The sequence below is a fragment of the Paroedura picta genome, chromosome 3 (genome assembly GCF_049243985.1).
Source record: "Paroedura picta isolate Pp20150507F chromosome 3, Ppicta_v3.0, whole genome shotgun sequence".
Taxonomy (NCBI): domain Eukaryota; kingdom Metazoa; phylum Chordata; class Lepidosauria; order Squamata; family Gekkonidae; genus Paroedura; species Paroedura picta.
The window spans coordinates 148,008,503-148,032,488 of NC_135371.1; the positions used below are offsets into that span (position 1 = coordinate 148,008,503).

The 23,986-nt window shown below is 41.9% G+C and overlaps 1 protein-coding gene across 2 annotated transcripts in view; it reads right to left on the reverse strand.

Annotated features, from left to right (window-relative positions):
• Nucleotides 1-942: 942 nt before the first annotated feature.
• ACVR1B (activin A receptor type 1B) overlaps nt 943-23,986 on the reverse strand; it is a 34,699-nt gene continuing 11,655 nt past the window's right edge. Inside the window, exons 2-10 of one of the 2 annotated variants that reach the window (XR_013229538.1) lie at nt 15,716-15,955; nt 11,753-12,001; nt 9,662-9,892; nt 8,732-8,899; nt 8,250-8,406; nt 7,414-7,538; nt 6,456-6,586; nt 4,244-4,887; nt 943-2,848 (exon numbers count right to left, since the gene is read on the reverse strand). Coding sequence is in view for 1 of the 2 variants with exons in the window: in XM_077328610.1 (XP_077184725.1) it covers nt 4,762-4,887; nt 6,456-6,586; nt 7,414-7,538; nt 8,250-8,406; nt 8,732-8,899; nt 9,662-9,892; nt 11,753-12,001; nt 15,716-15,955 (1,427 nt within the window). In the remaining variant the exon portion in view is untranslated. Of the gene's footprint in view, nt 4,888-6,455; nt 6,587-7,413; nt 7,539-8,249; nt 8,407-8,731; nt 8,900-9,661; nt 9,893-11,752; nt 12,002-15,715; nt 15,956-23,986 lie in introns of both variants that reach the window. The other variant, XM_077328610.1, reaches the window with a different exon arrangement.

Genomic DNA, 23,986 nt, shown 5'->3' on the forward strand with positions numbered 1-23,986 from the left:
GCTAGATTATTTTGTCTATTAGGCTACTCTGCTCACACAAATGTAGATGCTGATCAGACCAAGTTCAGCTTAACATAATGTCTGAACAAACTCAGCCGTTCTCTAAAAGATATGCAACAGTCGAAAACATGCATTTGGAATGAAGATAAAAGCAATGTACTGCATATTTGTATGCAAGATCATAAAATATCACGTGGTTCAGCACCATCAATATTTAACAATACAGAGCTCAGAACTGAGGCCCAGATAGTGACCTCCGGAAATGTGGATGTCCTGAGCTAAGTGAAATGGGGAGACTTACGGCTAGGCCATAAAACCACTTTGTCTGCATGGAACTTTGTGTGTGTGTGTGGGGGGTGGGGGGTGGAATCACAAGTGAGGGCACATAGCCTTACTACTCTACGCATTGATGTAATGGCAACTAGAAAGGCTGCCTTGTAAGACAGAAAAGACACATCAGACTTTGCCACAGGTTCAAAAGGCTTATAAGTCTTGTTAAAACCAATCTCCATTGTGGGATTGGAGGCACAACGGGGGGGGGGGGGAACCAATTGAGCAAATTTTTCAGAAAAGTTTTAGATTTGGGAGCCAAAAATACTGTGGTACCCCTCAAACCAGTGTGGAAGGTGGAAATTGCTGCCAAGTGATGAGATGGCTAAAGCCTTCTCTTTTACAGATAAAGGGTAATTGAAAATATTTGATCGTGTATAACTATCAGGTCAGATGGTGTTCCTAAATGTCCCAAGATCATTGCAATTCTCTTTCCAGTTTGCTGCACCTTCCTTTTCACTTGATTGTAGGTGCTTTGGAATACAGATTTATCTTGGTTCGGCATGTACCTCTTGCAGTTCCCCAAACTGCTATTCACATTCAGATATTCAGTTTTATTCTGGCTAAGTGGACAGTAGTAACCCAAACAGGAAAAAAGCCAGAGAGCTCATGTGAATAAAAACAAATTTAATAATGTACAACTGAAAATTGGACAACTTCATTCTTATATTAAAACAAAAGATTTTTTCCTATATTACACATATTTACATTTGCATACTGAGAAGGTAAAGTGTCTAAGTGGCTATTTTATAGTCTTTTTCTAATAAAACATACAAAACTTGAAACAAGTATAAAGGTCAAAGAGCCAATGGGGGGAAGAGAAGAAAGAAGGGAAGAAGAAACAGACAAGTACCAAGAAAACGATCTGTTCTGAAGCCAGTGTACCACACGCCAGAGACTAATAGCCCCAGCTGAGAACTTGGCCCTTCTACATCTGAAAAAAGACTAAGGCATTAGAGCAAGTCCTTCCTTCCTGTGTGAATGATTGGATGAGCACCTGTTAAGTCCCCGAGAAGATGTAGGGCTGGACTGGATGGCCCTTTGTGGTCTCTTCCAACTCTATGGGATTCTGATCTCCTTCCTTCTCCCCAGGAGTTCCCCTAAAGATCTCCAAAATGCCAGTGCTGGAAGCTGTGGAACTCACATGCTTGAAGAACCCCAGTATGGCACTATTCCTGCACCAGTTGAAGTTCTTGCATCCCTGGAAGCACTGCCAATGGAAGGGAAAGGGGAGGGCTACTTCACAGGTTCGTCCCTTTTCACTGCAGCGCCCCAGTTTATGTGACTGTCGAGTCCCATGACCTCCAGAAGCAGTATTTTGGAGGTCTTGGGGAGTACAAGAAACAATAATATCATGAGCATCCTTGTTGTGTTATCCAAGCAAAGCTACAAACATTCTACAAACTCTCTTCCATTTGGGCCTTTGCTGATACATCAGACTCTCCCAAGATATATGCTTGCTCCCTTACTGAAATGAGCTGCATAAAGTGGGGCTACTCACAAAAATGCAGAGTGCTACATAATTGTGCATTCTTTTCCTGTGTTTCTGAATATTGAGAATACACATATGGCAGGTAGTACAAATTTAATGGTTGTTCTTGCAACCAACATGTCACTGGACAGATAAATATTACAGTATAGAAATGGCAGCTCAGATGTGCTTTCAGGATGTCCCAAATGAACATCTACTGGAGACTATATTGCCATGAAGAAGCACATAGTATTTTTTTAGGCTGTTTAATCTCATTCTTCCTTGATGTAGCTGCACACTGACATTGAACAAAATTACTCCTCAGTTTAGCTGCAACCTTGCAATGCTCTTTGGCAAAGGACGATGAGAAATGCTACATTGAAAAATTTCTGTCCCAGAGACCCAGACACGTATAGCCTCATATGACTTTGAGCTGAAGTCAGATTATACCTTTTATACTTTGAGGTGCCACACAACACTGCTCTCGTCTCTTCATATATTAGTCTACATGTGGCTACAAAGGAAATATGTTGGCATAAGCCATTATGCACATTTCAAATGGCTCTTCCATGGAAGCATGCCTTGCTAATCTGAATGGAGTTTATTTCTGGATGCTCAGGCTTGCAATGCCATAAAGGCAGAGGAAACAATGGGAAATGTGTTCTAAAAAAAGAGGATGTATCACTTCAACCCCTTGGGTAGAATGTGTCTATGAACAGACTGGATTTTTTCAGCAAATTTATTATACAGGTATACTGGTTCACACTGCAAAGGCCAAGAAATCTTCCAAAGAAGATGGCTCTAAAAAGTGACTTTTACTAAGTGGGATCTAGCTAGAGAATTATCCCTTTGTTTCATACTCACCTGAGCAACCCTTTCCCCTCAACTACCCAATTGCAACACTTGAATCCATATGTGTTATTTTCAGCTTTCAGTACTAGCCACCGTGTCATCTCGGTAAAATTTCAAGGTGCCTTTCATCTTTGATCTGAGATGCAGGAATGATCTAGCTGGACGTGTCCCGTTGCTGGAGATATGCAGTAGCCTCTAGCTCAGAAACAATCAGAACAAAGTGACAGAGGAAGGCAAGTTTTACAATCAAAAGCACAAACTCCACACACTCCTCCACAAACAAGACGGCCTGAGAGCTTTTAAAACACAGACTGGAGGAAGCAACAGCTCATGTCAAACCAAAAGGAGCAAGTAAAGTTGGCTCCAAAATACAACGCAACAACTCTTCAGCTTTACACACTGACACAGTTGAGGAAGGGCTGAAGGAGAGAACACACACATACACACACACACAAAGAGACACAAATGCAGAATATTTTATAGTCTTAAAAAAAAGTCCTGCCTCTTTTGTCTTACAAGCCAGGATTCATGGTTTGAGCAGAAACAGTTCCAGTGTAAAACTGAGCTGTGTGCATTTTTAAAAGTTTTTTTTTTTGCAGTGATTTCTTTATAAACACAAGGAGAGGTAATCATCAATTTTACTTCTCTTATAAAGAATTGTAAAAAAAGTTAAAATCCCAGCCCTCCCAATAAAATAATAATTAAAAAATAATCAAACCACTCCAGTTAAAAGTTATGGCTTCAAGAGTTATCTACCACAAACACCTGACCTAACCCATACACAATGGAGTTATTAATGCATTATTTGCATCATAATACAGTCTCAGGCTGTTCCCTAAGCAAATGGAACAGCCAAATCAATCTTACCATCCCCTGATTATTCAACTGAAACAAAATACATGCAGTTAGTTTGTTCTCATATCACCCCTCCCTCCCTTGCAAATGACACATAACTGCTTCCAGAAAATGGGACACTATATATATATACACATATATATATTTACACATACACACTTAGACTCGTTTGCAGTCACAATTCCTTAATGGAGAAATGTTGCCTGGAAGCCTCTGAGTTACATTTCCCCCAATGGATGCTTCCCTCTTACACCCAGAAATGTACATTGCTAGAGTAGTTCTGCCAAAGGCACCTTGAGATATGGAAAGGTCGTTTTCCTATAAGGATGACATCTTTCCCCAGCCCTACTTTTGCCTCACTTGCTCTTATCAGCACAAGCTCCAATTACAGTGAACATCTACTCCTTCTGCAAATGGCTCTGCTTACCAGGCAATCTTGCATTGCTATTCAGCACTGCCGGGGATGGGGGGGGGGAGGGTCCTGAAGGCAAGCACAGGAAAAAGCTGCCCCCCGCTTAAAAAAAAATGAGGGCATGGGTGGCAGTGAGATCATATATTTCGCACCCCTGGTAGGTCTACCAGGTGTCAGGACATACTTCGATTTCTCCTGAGTGAGAGGAGAGCATCACAAGGAGGACACTAGCACCTGCACTTTGGAAGAAGACTCTGTTATTTGCACATGCACAGGAGCACAAGGGAACACAATACATACCTAAGGGGAGTAGGAACACGTACCTTTGCACGTGCACACGCTGTTGAACACTAATAGCTGCTCTGGTTTAGAATATGTCAAGCTAGAAAAGGGAGAAGAGCTTCACGTGGCCAGGTGGGGAAGTACACAAGGCTTCTGATATATGTCGTTGTCAGTCCTCAAGACACCCCTCCCTCTGAGGACACAAATCAGTCTTTTCTTCTCCCTAGCCAGAAGGCCTTCCCCAATAAGTACGTCACTAGAATTTTCAGGGATTTCCACCGGAGAAACTGAAGTTACAGTTGTGGCCAACATTTGTCTATACAAGTCCCTCTTTATATTCCCAGGAGGGCAGTAGAGAGGGGAAAAAAGAGATGTGTTTCGCTCCTCAATCAGGAAGAGGTCTACGAAGTCCTGCCTCCGCACCTAATCACCTGCAGGCCAAAATTGTCCATGTTACTTTGATAGCAGCAGGCTGCGTAGCAATATGAGGTAGCCGTCACCACATTTCAGTTCTGGCATGGCAGCTTTTGTGCAGTTTCCTCAGAACGGCATTTGCAAATTAAATTTTCACATCTTCCTGGACACTGAGCTGAGAGAGAGTTTTCTTGATGCGCAAGGCTGTTAATCGTGCGGCCCCGTTAGCATACCAGCACTCTCGCATCATTTTCCCCATGACTCGCAAGGCCTGAGAACACAGGGAGAGAAATACCATCAGGAACGTTGCCAGACATATTAGATCCTATGGCTCTTTTAACCTACTTACATGCAATAGCTTATGCTGCTGTAGTACTTTCTACTCGTCAACAAAAATCACAACACACTAGAGTCTATTCCTACACAAACATCACTTTGTTAATTCACTTCCCTTATGAAAAAGAACATTTCTCAGTCCTTGAGGGGTGGGCTTTGGGAATGCAGTCTTTGGCTACCACCCTGACAGAACACCAAATTGGCCTTTGTTCTTTGACAATATCTGTTGGTACATTTGATGGGTACACATAGGTAAAACAGCAAGAAAAGGTTTACTGAACTTTTTGATAAACCTCACTTTTGACACAACTCTAAATGCTATCCGATACTCAGTTCATTTAGCAAATGACTGTGCCTTTTGCTATCCATACAGCTATTCCTCTAACTGGAAGAAATATGGCAGAGTTGTCATGCCCATGCTGTCAAGCCCCCTTTGTTGGGGTTTTATTGTATTGGGGATAGATAGATGTTTTCCCCTTCCACAAGCCACTTGTTGAGTGTCAAGAAATCAATAATAATAATAATAATAATAATAATAATAATAATAATAATAAGTCACAGGTGACTTATGGCGACCCTGTAGGGTTTTCAAAGCAACAGATGTTCAGAGGTGGTTTGTGATTGCCTGCCTCTATGTCACAAATCCTGGTATTCCTTGGAGGTCTCCCATCCAAATACTATCCGGGGCTGACCTGGCTTAGCTTCCAAAATCTGATGAAATTAGGCTAGCCTGGCCTATCCCATCGATCGAGGCATCTGAAAATAATACTGAATATGTATCCCAGGACTTAGCGCATACTGTTCCTCAACGGAAACTATCTTTATAATCACTCAATAATAGAGCTAATCAATTCCTTTAACACTTGAAAGCTTTGTCTTCTGCAGTAAATAGTGTTTGGTTTTCCTTGTGGCGGGAAATTCAAAGGAGGGAAGGTAGGACATTTGAAAACTGCTATCTAGCTTAATTTAGCAGGTTACTGGACATAATCCCTCTGTACACTAAAGAAGAGCTATAACAATGCTTACTATGTGAATGTATCTAAAGTCTTGCATGGACTTTGGTTAGCTAGATACCATAGTCTCGGGTGACATCTCAAACTTCTTCACTAAAGGCAGTGAAAACAGAAGCCATTCACTCCAAGATGGAATCTGCACCTGGGTGGCTTCTACTACTGCTGTTGCTGCTGAACAAATGTTTAATGCCAACAGGTTCCCAGCTAGGCCTTCCTACATGCCACAGGATCATGTTATATTTATGTATTTATTTATTACATTTCTATACCGCCCTCCCCAGAGGCTCATGGACATATCAAAAGCAGTGTTTGTCAGAACATTCTACTAACAACATCCTCTCTCTTAGCCTTCAAGTTGTTTATAAACCAGGCAAAAAATCCAGCAGCACCTACACTGGCATACTGGCTGAGAGGACAACCTGCTCCACCAATCGCCAGCTAAAGGATAAAAAAAAAAAGAAAAGCCTTCAAGTTGACAGGCAAGCTTTACCTCATAACTTTGCCACCAATTAGGAATGTTTGGCCGCAGCTTCTGATCACATACAACCTTTCGCATTTCTTCAATGGAGGGGTCAGAGGGCACAAGATCATAGTATGGTAGCTGATACTCTTCATGAATACCTGAAAGAGGGGGGATGTGAGGGTAGGAGGCTGGATCATTATTCCAGTCATTAGCATTTTTCACAAATCATTCAATATCCTATGCAGAAAAGGAAGAATCCTACACAAAAGGGCTCTGGAAATCTGCAATATGTACTCTTGAGTCTACCAGAAAAGTTGAAAGTTGCTGCCCTGAGATAGCTGGTTTTCAATGCATAGATGACATATTGCTTTTATATTTAACATAGATCCCAACCCATGTCCATGACTCTGCCATCACCCACCTACTTCTACAACATTTGTAATTTCCTCAGTCCATGACCAAGAAAAGGAAAACATTCTAAAACTGTGATTCGTCATTGTAATAGCAACAACATGAGTTTCCTATTCCAGAAGAAATTATGCAACCAAATGTAGTCTTTCTGGTTCAAGATTTTGTGAGTTTTAATTTAGAATCTTTATGGATGAACTTCCAAAAATAGATGGACATCTTAACAATGAAAATGCCTGCAGAATTTGATTAATACCATCATGTTAGTTAATTGGTATGGTTTTACAAGATCCAGAACACACCAATTTCAGCACCACCACCACAAAAAGTATTAATGGGACTTTGAGTAGACTGCTAAGTTACTGGGATCAACAGGATTTTCTGAATCCTGGACCACTTCCTTGAAGCATAGTGCTCCGCTGCCTCCATCATATCTAATACACCCTAGCCCCAAGTCACTTCCTTTTTAAAAAGAACACTTCAGTTTCTATACACTTGGATGACACTGCTCTGATCCAACATTTAAAGCCTAAAGAAACCATTTTTACATGGAAAAGAAGGAAAAGTATCCTATTACCTCCTGAGTTGCATCTGCGAGCAATTTCCCAATAGACTAAGCCCAGGGCATAAATATCGGCACATTTAAATGAATCAAAATGTTTCATGTTAATTGTTTCATCAAGAACCTCAGGGGCCATGTACCTGAAGCAAATAAGACAAAACACAATAACTGCTACACGATCTACTGGGGATAAAATCCATATGGCAAACATTTCCACATGCCCTGTTATAATCAGGATCTATTAATGTGCCCAAGTACAGAATAGAAACCCATCTGCCACAGATATTACCTAAGGATCAGCATGTTCATACCAAGATTCCCATCCAGACCAGATTGTCCCACATTTGCCCCTGGCAAATTGTACTTATGTTGCAAGTAAAAAATATATATATTACAATACTATTTTTGTGTTCTATACGTCCTATGAACATTTTTGTTGCTCCATATAGACCACATTTTAAATCAAGAACACCCCCCCCCCCGGTCAATGGTGTCCCGCTTTACCAGTGTTAAAATCTGGTTACCTTAAAAATGAACCTTGGAGAGATGTTCAGTATATTTCATATCATAAGCTATCTTCCTCGGGGCTTTTTTTTCGGGGGGGGGGGAAGGGTTAAAGAAAAAAACAAAACCCTCAAGGTGCTATGAAGTTATGGATGAAGACAAAAGTGACTGGATGGCAAGTAGGTAGAACCAATCAGAACACCAGTTTGGTTCTGAGTGGGGGGCAGGGGAAGGACAGCATCAACTAAACATTTATAGCAACTTCCAACTATGGCTCTTTGAGTGCACCACCCAAGGCTAAGAGTATGAAGCCCTACTCTAGTTGGCAGGTCCCATCAGTTCCTTACCGCTTTGTGCCAACCCTCTGATTAGGTGCGATGTCAATGGTATCAGTAACAGAGTCATGGCGGACAGCCAATCCCAGGTCTGCAATAGCACAAGTTCCATTCTTCTTCACAAGTATATTCTTGGATTTCAAGTCCCGATGTGCAATCCCAGGTTTTCCTAACAAAGCAAAATTCCACATTATCCCTTCTGTGTATCAATCAATTTTTACACATTTACAATTTTTACAATTTTTATAAAGGGGGGAAGGGAGAAGGAAGCTGTCCCAGAATTGCCATGACATTCAGTCAGTTTTAACCTGCAATGTATATAGTACATCAGGATTTATAACCCTGAAGGAAACACAGAAACCACTTCTCAGACTCCTTGCATATACTTTAGCAAGAGTGCCAGCTGAAGGAGCTTGCTACTGCCAGCAGGTTGTAGTAAAGACAGGTATGCACAGCACATACAGAATTTGCATCTGGAACCATTTGCTTCTTACCTTGAGTCCCCATAATTTCCATGTGCAGATGTGCCAGTCCACTGGCAGCAGACAAAGCCAATTTAATCATCCCCTCAATAGTTACAGCGTATCGATTAAGGTAATCAAACAGAGATCCATGCTCATGGTAATCAGACACCAACCAGAGCTGAGTCCAAGTGCCATTATCTGTTGGCAAGACAAAAGGGGGGGGGAGAAGGGTGCATGTGTTTTAAAGCTGTACAGCTACTTTTACTTCAGAATTCGTTTCAAAACAGCAAAGGGTATAAGCAGCAAATACTTGAATAAAATGTATTAATAGCTCCTAATTTCATAAAGCCATTTACTGTAGGCAATGCAACTCCTTTAGGTTGAAAATACATTTCAGAACCGTGGAGGATACTTATGTTCATGTGGCAAAGATAGGCAAGGGGCAGCCCCAACACACTTCACCGTGAAAAGAAAGAATGCTACAAATGGAACTTTGCAAATGGCTAATAGTCTGTCAGAGCCGTTTCAGTACTGGCCAATTTTGGCACCTTCATTGTTAATTCCTTCTCACAGCTCCCCCATGTTACTAGGGTCCTTTGTAGCACTTGTTCTCAGCCCCACCTTTTTCATGGCCCCTCCTCCCCAGATTACTGTTTCCTCAAATTCCCACTTATCTTTCACTGCCAGAGCTAGTGTGCGGTTTTAAGTCATATCCAAATTGGCCTCTTAGCAAAGACCATCTGGGGACATTTCATTTCAATTCTGGAAGGCAGAAAAGGGCAAGACGCTTGAAAGGTCCATTCAACACAGCCAACAGGCATGAGATGCTTCATCATGCGTTTCTAACACAATTTAAAATAATAATAATAATCTTTTAGTCACTTCACCCATCATAAACATTTTACACTTCAAAGACAGCTGCAACATTTTAGCTGGTATTCTGGAACACTAAGTCAGCACCTTTATTGTCTGCGGCAATAAAACCGAGAATATTCTCATGGCGTAGCATGACGGTCTGGTAGATCTCAGCTTCCCTGAACCAGGATCGCTCTTCCCGTGAAGAGAAGATTTTCACAGCCACATCGCCACCACGCCACCGACCACGCCACACTTCACCAAAACGACCTTTGCCAATGATTTCCTGCAGGACTATTGTTCGAGCCACAGTGCGCTGGACAAACAGTGGCAAACCTGAAAGCAAAGGAAGAGGCTAAAAATGTAATAAGACCGATAAGTTTTAACTGCATCACAAAGAATTGGCCATCCCTGACCATCCTGCTTGAGAATCAGTCCTCTTATCCCATGACCTACTAGTCTTTGGTGAAGTACCTTGTTAAAAACCTTTTGAATGTCCTAGTATATAATAAGTCACTGTTGTCTACATGCTTGTTCACTCCAAAAAGTTGATGTGGCAGGAAGCCATACTGATTTTCTCTCAACGGGCTTTGTCCCTCTATTCTATCTTTGATTACAGTTTCTGCTAATTTGCCTGGGACAGGCATTAGGCTAAATGGCCTGCAATATCCTGGGTTCCTCTCTGGATCCTTTTTAAAGATTGATGTAGCATTTACTGCTCTTCAGTCTTCTGGTACAGTGGCTGAATTTAGTGGTAGGTTACATATGCGGGTTCCCTAAGAACTCTCTGGTGGATGCCATCATGACCTGGAGACTTACTGGTTTTTAATTTCCTCAACAGGTCTAAAACTTCATCTCTGGGTCACCTCAATTTGGCTCAATTTTTCAGACCCTTTCATAAAATGGTGGCTGTGGCATGAGTACATGCCCTACACTCTGCACAGTGAAAAGAATCTCATAGGAAATGAAGCTGGTCTAGCACATTATTCAATATATATGGAGGCAAAGCATTGTGTTTCAGATCCTTGCACAAGAAGATGACTCTCTGTATGTGTCCCCTGCCCTATGTACGTGGTGAGAAATCTCTCTTCATCCATGAGTTCACTAGATCACTTTAATATGTGATGAGAAATCTCAGTTTAATACGTGGTGAGAAATCCCTCTTCATCCATAAGTTCACTAGATCACTTTAGTACATGGTGAGAAATCTCTCTTCATCCATAAGTTCCCTAGATTAGTGATCCCCAACCTGTGGGCCGCGGACCACATGTGGTCCTTCAACTAATTGGAGGTGGGCCCCGAAGGACGCCTTCTCTCCCCCCCCCAACCCTTTACTTCATCCCCCCCAGTCCTTTACAACACACTTCATTGTTGTGGCGTGTCTGTGTCTTATTTTGAAGGGATGTTTAAACATTACCATAACGATCAGAGAGCGTTAGGGCAGTGGTTGAGAGTAGAGGAGTAAACTACCCCCCCCACCGGGCCTGAGTAAAAGGCGTTGAGTGGTCCCCGGTGAGTGGTCCCCGGGGTTGAGTGGTCCCCGGTGATAAAAAGGTTGGGGACCACTGCCCTAGATCACTTTAGTGGCTTCCTTCTCTCTCTCTCTCAGCTCCTTGTTTACAATAAAAGGGTCATACTGACTAACCTAAAAAGGTTGTTGTAAGAATTACCAAAATAACGTGAACACTGACATTACTATTACAATAAAACATGGAGCAAAAAATGCAGCTGGAATAAGCCTCGTTTTAAAAACATGTTGCCTCAGGACAGTGATGATTGGAGAGACAACTGATGTACTTCTTTTGGAATAGAACATGGGTACAGCCCTCCCTTAATTTTCTTCCTTGGCACAGGAAGGAATATCAGCTTCAATTTCAAGGCTAATGTCTACTTACAGGTAGAGCTGTGGAGCGGCTGACAGTTCTGATGACAGAGGGGGCAGCTCAGGGACTAGCTGAAAAAGCAATTATGTAATTGCAGCCCTTTAGATTGAAAACAGTTTCAGAATAATGTCCTTGAAAAGGATGCCTTGGTTGTGTGTGGCAGTGTCCAAATCGGCCATTCCAGGCTGACGCAGCCAGCGCCTATTTGATATAGGCAATTTAAGGGGAGAGTACTGCATTTCTTATGTAGTAGAAGTGCATGTGGTAGTCGCATATTAAAATACCTCTTTACACAAAAATAAGATCTCCATACCTGAGCCAGAACCAGAGGTAGATAGATCATAGACTAAATCTTGCAAGGTTTTGTCCTTGGACAAGCACATCTCACAAGAGGGATCCTCCATATCCAGCCGTTGACGATTGTGGTAGACCCGCTGGTGGTGGTGAAAGACGAAAACCACTATGATCATAATGATGAACACAAGGAAGACGGGCCCTGCAATCACGGCCACCAGCTCCACAGGACCCCAGCTAGAAGGTGCTTCTTCATCTTTCCAGTGTCCTTTAGAAGAGAGAAAGAGCTAGTCTTATAAGCAATACAGTATCTTCCAATAATATTTATCACTCTCCATTTCAAAACCACAATGCATAAAATACCTGCTTCTAGCAGCAGTAGAGGATCAGAACAAGGCAACGTTTATAAAGGAATTTAAATTTTATAATGAAAGAAAAAATAGCACTGGGTGTAAGGAACTCTACTCAAATGGGCAGACAACAAATAGCATACTGAAACAATGTAAGAACACAGATATCTGTTCTGGATCCCATCAACTTTCCTCCTAATATTTCCATTCTAGAAACTCAGAAGCCTCAACCACTTCTAAGGATCTCAATGTCACCCTTGCTTTTGAATACAGGAAGACATTTGGCAGATGTGGGATTTGCTAATACAATCCTCTAGAGCAGGGGTAGTCAAACTGCGGCCCTCCAGATGTCCATGGACTACAATTCCCAGGAGCCCCTGCCAGCGTTCTCTGGCAGGGGGCTCCTGGGAATTGTAGTCCATGGACATCTGGAGGGCCGCAGTTTGACTACCCCTGCTCTAGAGAAGGTAAAACTGCATGCATCCTTCTGACACGCACGTTATCAGTAGAACAGGTCGAACACTAGCAAACCTGAACTAGGAGAGCAACCACAATTTTCATCTTATAGCAACTATAAAAATTAGCTTATTCTGAATATGCATATATTATTTATTCATTTAATATTAAACTTGTGTTACATATCCCTCGTCCAATGCAGAAGCAGCCTCTCAATACCTTAGTTGGTCTGACAACAAGCCAAACGGAGGCTTCATTGTGTGTAAAGCTCTCTCCCTCTTAAATTTGATTCAAGACCTCTAAATGTAGGTCACTTAACTTTCATATATGTAGGTTAAACAAAGTTTGAGTCAGTGGCATATTTTATTCAAGCTACTAGTAGTAAAGCCCGTTGAGTTATGTAATGCAACAGGCACTAGGCTCATGGTTTCATGGGTTTTATGCCTCACTTGGAAGTTGGCAACCCTAAAAGGAGGTCTCTCTGTGCACAGTAGTCCTGGCCCAAGTCAGGTTCAAGCACACCTAGGAAGTGTGGAATTCCAATCTGGCAAACTTACCTCCTCTCTGTAATGTTTTCCTGACCTGAAATAAGTCAGGGGGTGCTATGTGGCTGGTTAAGTGGCTGCGGGGGCACTATACACTTTTGAGGCTCCACTTCCAGACCTCTAGGAATACTTCCAGACCAAGGACAGCCAACCTTCAGGTGGGGCTTGGAGATCTCCTGGAATTGCTGCTCATCTCCAGACTATGAAGATCAACTTCCCAGGCAGAAATGGCTGCTTTGGAGGGGGGCTGTGTAGCATTGTATCCCACTGAGGTTTAGGGATGTCAGCCTCCAGGTGGGGTCTGAGAATCCCCTAGAAGTACAGCTCATCTCCAGGAAGTTAGGCTGAAGGGAAAGCTCTCCCCCCTCATATGTGCCCCTTCAAAAGGAATGCACGTGGCCACAGAAACCCCTTGGTTAGCACAGTCTGTTGCTTGGCTGGTGATGTCTGCCCTTCTGACACCTGAGGCCTACAGCTGGCAATTGCAGTTCCTGTAGTTGTCTGGAAGGCATTAATTGCTTAATGTGGATCACCTAGCTCCCCTCCCCCCCAAAGTCTCACTGTCTACTTTCCTGTAAAGCTAACTCCACTTGAAATTCTGGGCCATTTATGCCTTTGATTTTGTAGGACCTTCCTGGCAATTACTGATTTTTATTTACCAGGCCAAGCTTGAGAAAAGTTCCTATATCTCTCCAGCCATTTACTTGTTCACTATTTACAGTTTCAGCCCGAAAATAGTCTTTATTTAGATCTTCCTGCACTTTCCAGGCTCACGGGATCCATGCTGGTCTGTCTGTCTGTGCCCCAAAATACAAATTGTTGCTGGTAAGGGCTGGCCAAAGCTTGTAGCCCAGGAGGGACACACCTGCGCCACTCCAGCCCAACCTCAGCCTGCCTGCAAGTCTCTACCATCATCTTTACTATCGCTGCTCATCTCTATCACAATCAGTTCTGCAGGCAAAAAATGACTACTTTGGGGGGTGGAGTGTTTGGACCCTTCAGTATGTTGTCAGAAGTATGAATAACTCTTTATGTATATAGACAAGTCTTCATGTGCAAGCATGCTTCTGTCTATACCTTGAATAAAACTTCACTGGTCTTAAAAGGTTCCACTGGACTCAAACTTTGTTCTGCTACTTCAGATCAACATGGCTACCCACCTGTCCAGCATGAAAAAAGTGATGCACAATATAACTTACTAGCACAAGGGGGAGCCAAAGTTATTTTCACGCATACTCCTCCTCCACCAATTGAAGAGTACTTTATACTGAGGCAGCACACCAAAGCAGGAAGGCTCAAGAATACAACTAGTAACATGGAATGTCATGCTTAAGTACAGCAGTCAAGTCATGACCAAGGCTCTACAAACATGCACAACACCAATCACTTCAGAGGATGGAAGAGAGTCTTAACATCTAGTGATAAATTCACTGCGAGTCCACTTGGCCTGGATGCATAAAGTGCTATATTCCCTTGGCAGAGGAATATGTAGATGAAGTACAAACAAAGTTTTACAAGCCAAAGTCTGATGGCTGTTAAATCGGTATATAAATTCCAACAGCAGCTTCTTACTAGAACCCCCCACGGGAAACGATTCTGCTGAAGTCCTGCAACCTTTAAGTCTATGTCAGATATATTGGGAGGCTGAAATGTTCCCACACTGATCTGAGTGTTTTAATTTTTAATATTTGATTTGCAGTTATTCACCATCCAGTTCAGCCGATTTAAATGACTTAAAGGGCGTTACTGGCATATATTAAAGCACTTTCTAGGGCATGTAGGCGAGTTAGGCTTTGATGGTGTGACTGGTAATGTTAGTCCAGTGACAGTGCTACTTGGGTGAGCATGGGCAGGCCTCCCTACCTCACAGCCTGCCAGAAGAAAGGATCATCTTCCAGGAGAGGCTACAGGTTTTAGCCAGGGGTAGTCAAACTGCGGCCCTCCAGAAGTCCATGGACTACAATTCCCATGAGCCCCTGCCAGCGTCATGGGAATTGTAGTCCATGGAACTCTGGAGGGCCGTAATTTGACTACCCCTGGTTTTAGCTGTGGCAAGGCTAGGCAGGCACCAAGTAGTCATCTTCAAAAGGGCAGGCTCAATAGAGAAAAGTAACTGAAAGCCACCTATTATTCCCTACCCTTCCAGTGCATCATCATAAAATGATAGAGTTGGAAGCGTCCTCCAGGGTCATCTAGTCCAAGCGCCTGCACAGTCTAGGAACTCCCAACTACATCCTGCTCCTATATTAGTTTTTTCTTGAGGGGTTAGAAGGGTATAGTCCGCTATGTTTTTAAATTGTTTGGAGCCTGTTGTATACATTGATATGCCCGGTATGGTTTTAAATCGGACAAGTTGTAACCCACCACGAGTCAGATATGAGAGTGGCGGGCAATAAGTCCAATAATAACAATAACAATAATATGCATTAGTTATTGAGTCTAATGTCATTAACAATAGCAAAATCATTTCCCTGCACCACTTTCTGACCTGGCGATGTAAAAACAAAGAGAAAAATACTGAGGACAAGATTAGTGCTAGTGTGAGTACAGCAATAAGAAAAAAACTAATTTTAATTGCCTGGAAGCGGCCCAAAAGCACTCCCTTCTTCAATTATGTAGCTCCTTACTTACCACTGGGCACCATAAGATCAATTTTGTTGCAGTAGTCAGAGTAGCAGCAATGTGTATTGCGCAGATGGTCTGAACTCAGACAGAAGAAAGGTTTTCCAGCAGGCACAAGATCTTCCTCAGGGATGCAGGCTCGGACGTGATGCTTGACTCCGTTCATGTTTGATATTGAGACCATGCAGGCACCATCTGTTTCACATGTGGAGTTTGCTTGGGTGCAACCAGAGCACAGACACAGTAAGGCTATAGAGACCAAGGGAAAAAAAATCTTTCTAAGAACAACATTCCACAGAAACAGAAAGGGTGATATTTTTTCCCTTGAAAGCAAGTTTCAGCTTACTCCGAGGCTTCAGATAGAAGTAAATGGTTTTAAAGAAGAGCAAGTAACATTTGTAGTGCATTCTGAATGCCATAGGTTAAGACAATATGGAAGGCATTTACTGTTAGTTCTCAGACTTCCCATCTGTCTAAGTCCATAAATGAATGACTCATTCCAAGTCCCCATAATACTATATGAGCTCAATTGCCAACAAGAATAAGAGAACCTTTCTCTCTCTCTCTCTCTCTCCTATAGTGCTTTACAGAGAAAGCTCACTAATAGCCAGGAATGTACACCTATAGTTAAGAGCAGTTCAGTCAACTCAGCATTAAAAGAAGAATGTCTCTAATATATGCCATATAATGGCAGAAGAGTGCTGGAAAGGCTGCAGTGCTTAATTACCTTAGTTTTTCAATAGGGGAAAAAAGCATCCCAAGTCATCTTTTTATTTATACAACAATCAAAGGTGTCTCATGCATTGCTCTGGAAGGTCAATATTCTTGAATACTGGACCACCATGCCTCCCCACTAATTTCAGCTTCAAAAGGCCACTTTATTATTTATTATTTATTAATTGCATGTATATACTGCCCTCCCCCGAGGCTCAGGGCGGTTCACATGGAACGTACAGAAGTATACATGGAACTCAATTTCTGTGTCAATAAACTAGAATGCAACAATGCTAACTATAAGAACAATAACAGAAGGAAACAGTTTAACAGGATAGTAATCAAACAGGTCCATGGTTTAGATGCAGGTACATGGATTCCTGAGAGGGAGGTTCAGGGGCCCACTGGTTGTTGCTGATTCCGGCCGACCTCAACCAAATGCCTGGCGGAAGAGCTCTCTTTTGCAGGCCCAGCAGAACTGTTTTAATTCTGTCAGGGGCTTGATCTCCTTCGGGAGCTCATTCCACCAGGTGGGAGTCAGGACACAGAAGGCTCTGGCCCAGGCTGAGGTGAAGTGGGCTTCTTTTGGGCCAGGGATCACTAGCCAGTTGGCGGTGGCAGAGAGCAAGGCTCTTTGAGAGGTGTAGGCAGAAAGGCGGTCCCTCTGGTACACTGGGCCCTGATGGCCTATGGCATATTGATGACAACCCACCCCAAACTTCCGTACCAGTTGAGCAAGAGGGCGCATGAAGCAAGTCTGCCAGGTACAGTCCCCACTGTGGCATGCTAGAATGGGGATTTCAAAAGGATAATAAAACTTTACTCCATCATGCCTTCTCTCTAATGTAGACTGGTTGTGCTATAGGGCTCTTCCATTGATTTTCATATGACTCTGATTGGAAATTCTACTTTTTGTTGTCTATGCACATTGAATTTTATGCTAATTTTATTGGAATTTTATGCCAATAAAGCCAATAAAGGTTTTCAGAATCTGAATCTACTCCATCATGAATGCAATCCCTCCTTCACCCAGAAAGCTCCCCCACACATTCAAACCTGGCAGGTTCATTTTCTGATAGCCACTGAAGAGATTAGTTGGATAAAGGGTTGATTCTGATAAACCCACAATGCAAACAGGCTATCTGAAGTTAAAAGTTCCAAATTCTGCTTGCTGTTTGGAAATACCATCAATTTGCTATTTAAAAGCATGAGCATGCGCGCACCCCCCCCCTATTGCCCGTGAACCAAATTATTTGCACTGAGATTATTCTATGACTGGAATTTCAGATGTGGTATTTGGCCCTAAAAAAAGAAGCTGGGCGGGGGGGGGGGTAGATGAGCGTTATGACATTGGGGTAATGGGAAGGCTTAATGTCTTCCCTCATATGTCATATTCTAGATTACAAATGACACCTAGACTGCTTTAAGCTTGTGTGTGTGCGTTTGTGTGTGTACGCAAGCCTGCATGAAGGGACCACAATATGAATACAACTTTTTCCCCTCTACAGCAGGGGTAGTCAACCTGTGGTCCTCCAGATGTTCATGGACTACAATTCCCATGAGCCCCTGCCAGCAAATGGGAATTGTAGTCCATGAACATCTGGAGGACCACAGGTTGACTACCCCTGCTCTACAGAACCTTAATGCCTAGAGGAAACGTTATTTTCAATCACAGAAGCAATGTAAGGGAGAACACTCTCCAGTGCCTAGGCCCTAAATTCTTACCCCTCCACTGATTTGTAGAGCAAACCATAATGTCTGGGGGAACTCCAGTATTATATATAGCTTGATCACTGAAGCTTCAGTTAGTCTTCTAAAACCAATCTGGTGGGAGAGGTTTAGAGATGGTGCCTTTAGAGTGGCCCATTACAGCAGGACCCTGAAGCTCCTGCAAATGATGGCATGAAGCTATCATGTCCAACAAGCATGTGGGGCATAACACTGACAACACTGCCAAGCTAACTGCTTGCAACAGTTGTTATTTTGTAGTGTGAGAAAGGACTGCCTCCTACTACAGGCCTGTTTTAGGGTATAACAGTTTTACAGTTGGCAGTCACTTAACCAGTAGAGCAACAAAGAGAAATTTACACCAAGGATTCAAAACCATGCAAGTCTGGTTATGGTACATCAACGTCTCCAACATATGGCATGCAGTTGTAGCCTGCATCACCCCTATATGCACTTTCTATTTATTCAGGCAATGGGCTGTAAACCCGCAGTTTTTGTTGAGTAACCTTGAAGCATCACAGCCACTTCATTACAGTCCCAAAAGCACTAAGGACACTTGGGCCAGGGCATTTCTTAGCACGTTCATCATCATGATCTCACTAAGTGGCCTTAGGTAACCTGTATCCCTTTAGATACAGCATTTCACCTGCAAAGTATTGTAGTGACCCACCTTACAAAGATGGCGATAATGAATGAATGGTTTAAAAGAGGAATGTGTTGTGGGTTTGTGTGATCTTACTACTGGATTTCCAGTCACTGATTCTTTCATGCAAAAGGATCTCAATCTGCATTTCATGGGTGAAAAATCATGGTGGTGGGAAGTAGTCTACATTAGTAGGAAAATGTGAGCAGGTACAGGAGGGGCTAAACACCCTTCCTTCCCTGTAATTCTCCCTCACAAATCCCCCACTGCATACCATGCCAGCAAACACAAGTTCAGCAACACACATTTGCCAAAATATCATGTAGTTCTGCCCTAAATCTCACAAGTATGCAGTACCAGATTTTTCCCAGACAATAGCTGATTGCTGTATCCTTTTACATTTTACTCTTCTAGTCAAAGTAATATAAAACAACTGCTAGGTTTACATCTCCAGCCTCTTAGCAGAAGTTGATTTTATCTCAAGGTGCCTGGAAAAAAAGCAGACAAATTCTCAAGCAACAACTATTAATTTAATCATGGCAAAGAGAAGGGTGGGGAACCCTGACAGCATTACTGTATTTTCTCCAACTGTCATTAGATCCTGTTCCCCAGAGGGAATAAATAAGGAGCATGTATATACTTGCTGAACATCTAGGTAGTTGAAAGCAAAAAGTTACAAGTAAGGAAAAATTTGTGGTTAAATGCTGCCCACTCTTAACAACAAAGTCCTCTAAATCTATAAAGAAAGTATAATGGCATGACAGTTCAGACTCTTGCAAAAACACAGACCATTTTAAAAAATAATAGGACAGCAGTAAACTATAACAATATACAAACTGGCACAGAAAATGAAAGCAAAACAGACATCAGCATTAAATGACATTAAAATCCTAGATGGGCAGCTGTGATTTTACTTTGCTTCTAAATTGTTTCTAAATACTATTAAAGTAAATGCCGACTGAATGGATGTGGGGAAAGAATTCTGCAAATACCACCCACTTAGAAGGATCTGTCCCAGGTACCCACCAATCTTATTTCAGAATATATGGGGGCTACCAGAGCCCAGTCCCCTTCAAAGTTTATAGGCAACAGATTCATACAGAAGCATACAGTCCTACAGAGCCTCAGTCCCAGATTTTTTAGGGCTTTTTATAAGCAAAAACCAGCACTCTGAACTTTATCCAAGAACAACTAAGTTTTTGAGTATCAGAAAAATGTGCTCCTTCCTCTATTAACAGCCAAAGGACTATAATATTTCTGAACCTTTTACATGCAATCAAGTTTGTTAAGATTATAGTGGCATTTGTCCCACACTTTCTCACACTACAAAAGCTCCGTGGATTTTATAAAGGAAATTTGGTGAATGATTTTTAAATAACTTTGTGAATGGTAAATGTAGAGACAGTGGTCGCATATTATGGAGTCCTGACAACAGTATATATTCCTCTTTCTATCAGAGATGCATGCCTACCTTTTGCAAATTGTACTTCTTGCAAAATATAGAACACAGCTCTAGCAAACAGAACAGCACACAAAGCATGAAGCAATACTACAATTATGATGCTTGCCCTGCCTGTTATACTTGGGTGAATGAATTAAAGAAACCCACTCACCTCACCCCCTCTCAGGAAATGAATACATTTACCAAGCTAAACAGGGTGTGGCCTAGATTAAGACTTGAAATCCCAGTTCCCAGGAAAAAGCTAAGATTCTGCAGGAAGTGGTTATTTATAAGGACACATGTCTCCATGACAGCAGGGTACCAAAAGCTGTATTGTAACACTGGACAGAGAAAACACAGAAATGTTAAACCTTGAGTGTGCTGCATGATTCTTAGTTGGTTCAATATTAATTGAGTAATTACATTTAAGCCTTGGAGTTTTGACTAGATATTGCTTCCTAATTTCTTGTTTGAGCTGTCCTAGTAAACTACAAGACAGGAGATGCATTCTAAAGTGGTGAACATTTAACTGGATATTGATTTGCGAGGGCTAAGAGATACAAAAGGTAAGCTATTTAAAAAGCAGTTATAAACTAAAGAAGGTAGTTAAAATTTCCTTCTCAAGAGCAATTCACAATAAACATAGCTCAGTGCTACATAGGCAGAAGCAGATCTTTTTTCTATTTCAGAAATGGGGAAAAGCGAAAAAAAAGCAGCTGTTCCTGGAGAGGGGAGAGATTACTATGCACTTGATCTATATTGGTCATAAAGGATTGCATTTGGGTATGAAAAGAAGCCTACTTAAGTTTGGATTACAATGGTCATTAGGTTAATTAGTTTTTGGCAAGCAGGTTGATAGAAGCTCCTTTATGAGTATACATCACCAGATAAGGCACAGTGGACACTTCCCATCCTCCAGGTGCTGTCAAGCCCAGAAGCATTTGTGAGCTCTCTTCACTACATAAGCAGTGAATTATTTGACTTTGTGTTAAAAACAACCATTGCAAGCACTATGAAAAGATTCTCTTTGACATAATCCATATGTTAATTTAGTTTGGAGGCAAGATTAAATTGAAGTGGTAAGAATCATAGATGTGAAGGTTTGAAGGGGGAGGGAGATTTCATTTCTTCCTAGGCCCCTTTTCAGTTATTCTGATGGAAAACTGCAATTTTTTAAATGGGGGATTCCTATGAAATATTTTCTCTTTTGGAGTGAGTGAAATGCTTCTTAAAACATTTGTGTTTATTTAAAATATTCCATCCAATTTGGGCCCACAAAGTGGTGAAAATTTAAAAATAATTTTAAACCAACTTTCAAAACAAAGCAATGATGTAACGCAATTATAATGAATGGAAAGGAAGGTCAATAAGAGAATGACAAACAAATCAAAAAGGTCTTCTGCAAACTGGCAGAAATTAATGATGGGACACACGCAAATCTCCCTGGGCAGGGAACACCAAAGTTTTGGTGCCATGACCAAAACGCTCTTTCTCAAGCTGCTAAGCATCTAGCCTCAGATGTTGGGGGCACCTAAACCAGGGCTCCAAAGATGCCTATATGGGAATAGATGGCTCTTGTTATTGTTGTTGTTATGTGCGAAGTCGTGTCCGACCCATCGCGACCCCATGGACAATGATCCTCCAGGCCTTCCTGCCCTCTACCATTCCCCAGTCCATTTAAGTTTGTACCTACTGCTTCAGTGACTCCATCCAGCCACCTCATTCTCTGTCGTGCCCTTCTTCTTTTGCCCTCGATCGCTCCCAGCATTAGGCTCTTCTCCAGGGAGTCCTTCCTTCTCAAGATGGCTCTTAAGCGATGCTAATTATCAGCTGTATAGGACTGAACTAGAAATCTTGACCTGAACCCAGAAGGAAACTGGAAACTAGAAACTGGACAGGGATTTTTGGCTCCCCTGAGCCTTCGGGGGGGCGGTTTATAAATCTAAATAAATAAATAAATAAATAAATAAGAAACAAGGCTGGAAAGATAAGGTCTCCTACAATGTACGCTAGTCAGCATTTGTGTGGCAACATTCTATATCAATTATTGATTTTGCACACTCTTCATGGGCAGCCTCACACAGTGTGCATTGGTGCAATCCATTAAAAGGTGGTGAGGGGGAAGGAAAGCCTTAAAAAAAATCCTCTGAAGACCATTTTTCCAAGTTTTACTGTTAAAAAACTGGGCATTTTCCGGACCACTAAAATGCTTATGAAATATCTTCTATTGGAATGAGGAAATGATTATCTTTTAAAGCTTTGTTCATTTAAAATATGAAGCTTTATGATAGTACAGCTTTATGTTAGTAAAGCATGAGAGCATACTGTAGACATATAAAACACTCAAATCCAAAATGTGCATCTCCACTAGACATGTGCACATATACACAGAATTTGTTTTTCAGTTTGGGGTATAATGGACCCCTCAAAATGTGGGATTCCTGAAAAAAAACAACGAATTTCTATACTGGTACCCTATTCAGATTTGGGGTTTTCCATAAATTCAAATAACTAAATTTCATTCTCCCCTACTGGCTCCATTATGCCCCCCCCCCCCCGAAGGAGGACTGACATCAAACCAGATAATCTCTACAGTAGAAATTGAAGGAGGGGATTTTTTTCCAAGCCCAACAGAACAAGCACATGTACAGAGTGCTCCACAGAATCTATGCATAAGTGCCTAGCAGAACCAGTGTTGCTGTGGCAATGCCACTTCAACAGATCCAAGCAAGGTTGCAAGTACATGTACAGTGGCCAAAGCAGATGCCCCCATCCTCCATTGTTTTCAATGGAGGGAGGAAAGCATTTAAGGGAAGGCACTGGATTTTTCTGGGCACTAGTACTGGTACTGCTCTGTACATGCTCCACCTAGAGGATACTGCCATCTTCATGAGGAATACCTATAAGGCCCTCTTTTTTTGTAAATTGTTGCTTGTTGTCTGCGACAGGCAGTATTTAAAAACAAGCCTCAAAATGCTGAAACATCAGAACTGGGAGGTGAAGAGTTAAACTTTCACACAGCAAGAAGTCTTGAGTGACAGGCTGCTACAAGCAATCTCTGGTCAGCAACACCTGAGACAAGTTCTATGAGTTGCATGCTGAGGGAATTGGGATTCCAACAGAGATCTGCATTGAGAGAAGACCATTCTGTACCTAAGCTGAGGAGATTTAGTCAAAAAACACAGTTTTGACTAAAGAGTCTGGGCTCAGCCTGACCTGAAATCAATTGATTTTACATAACCAGAAGAACTGGGAACAATATTTGGCAAAGTGATTTGAGTAGTGGACTGAGACTCCCAGTCAGGCCAAAGGAAAGGGGATGTATCTGCTAGGGAAAGAAGAAAAATCCCTGTCCAGTTAAACAGGGAAATTAGCTCTGAGGAAACTCAAAGAACACTATAGAGTCTGTGAAAACACAGATACAAAAGCTGAGAAAAAAAGCTTCTATAGCTCTCAATAGTCTGTATTTAAAAACCTCAAGTTTTCAACTGCTCATTCCACCTGACCTTTCTTTGTGTTAAATAAAAAATGTGTTTAATTTTAACAATGTCTCATGTGCCATTCTGAAGGGGTTTAGGTAAAGAGGGCTCTTGCACCTTCCCTTGATGTTCCAGGGCTGAGTTAAAAGCCAAATTATCTTATAGTGACAGGGTGGTACAGCCTGGTTTATAACTTTCAATAAAGAAATCAAGTTATTTGGGTGGCTTAGTCAGTGATGGAATGGAATTTTTGGAGGGAAAATTGCCTCAGTATG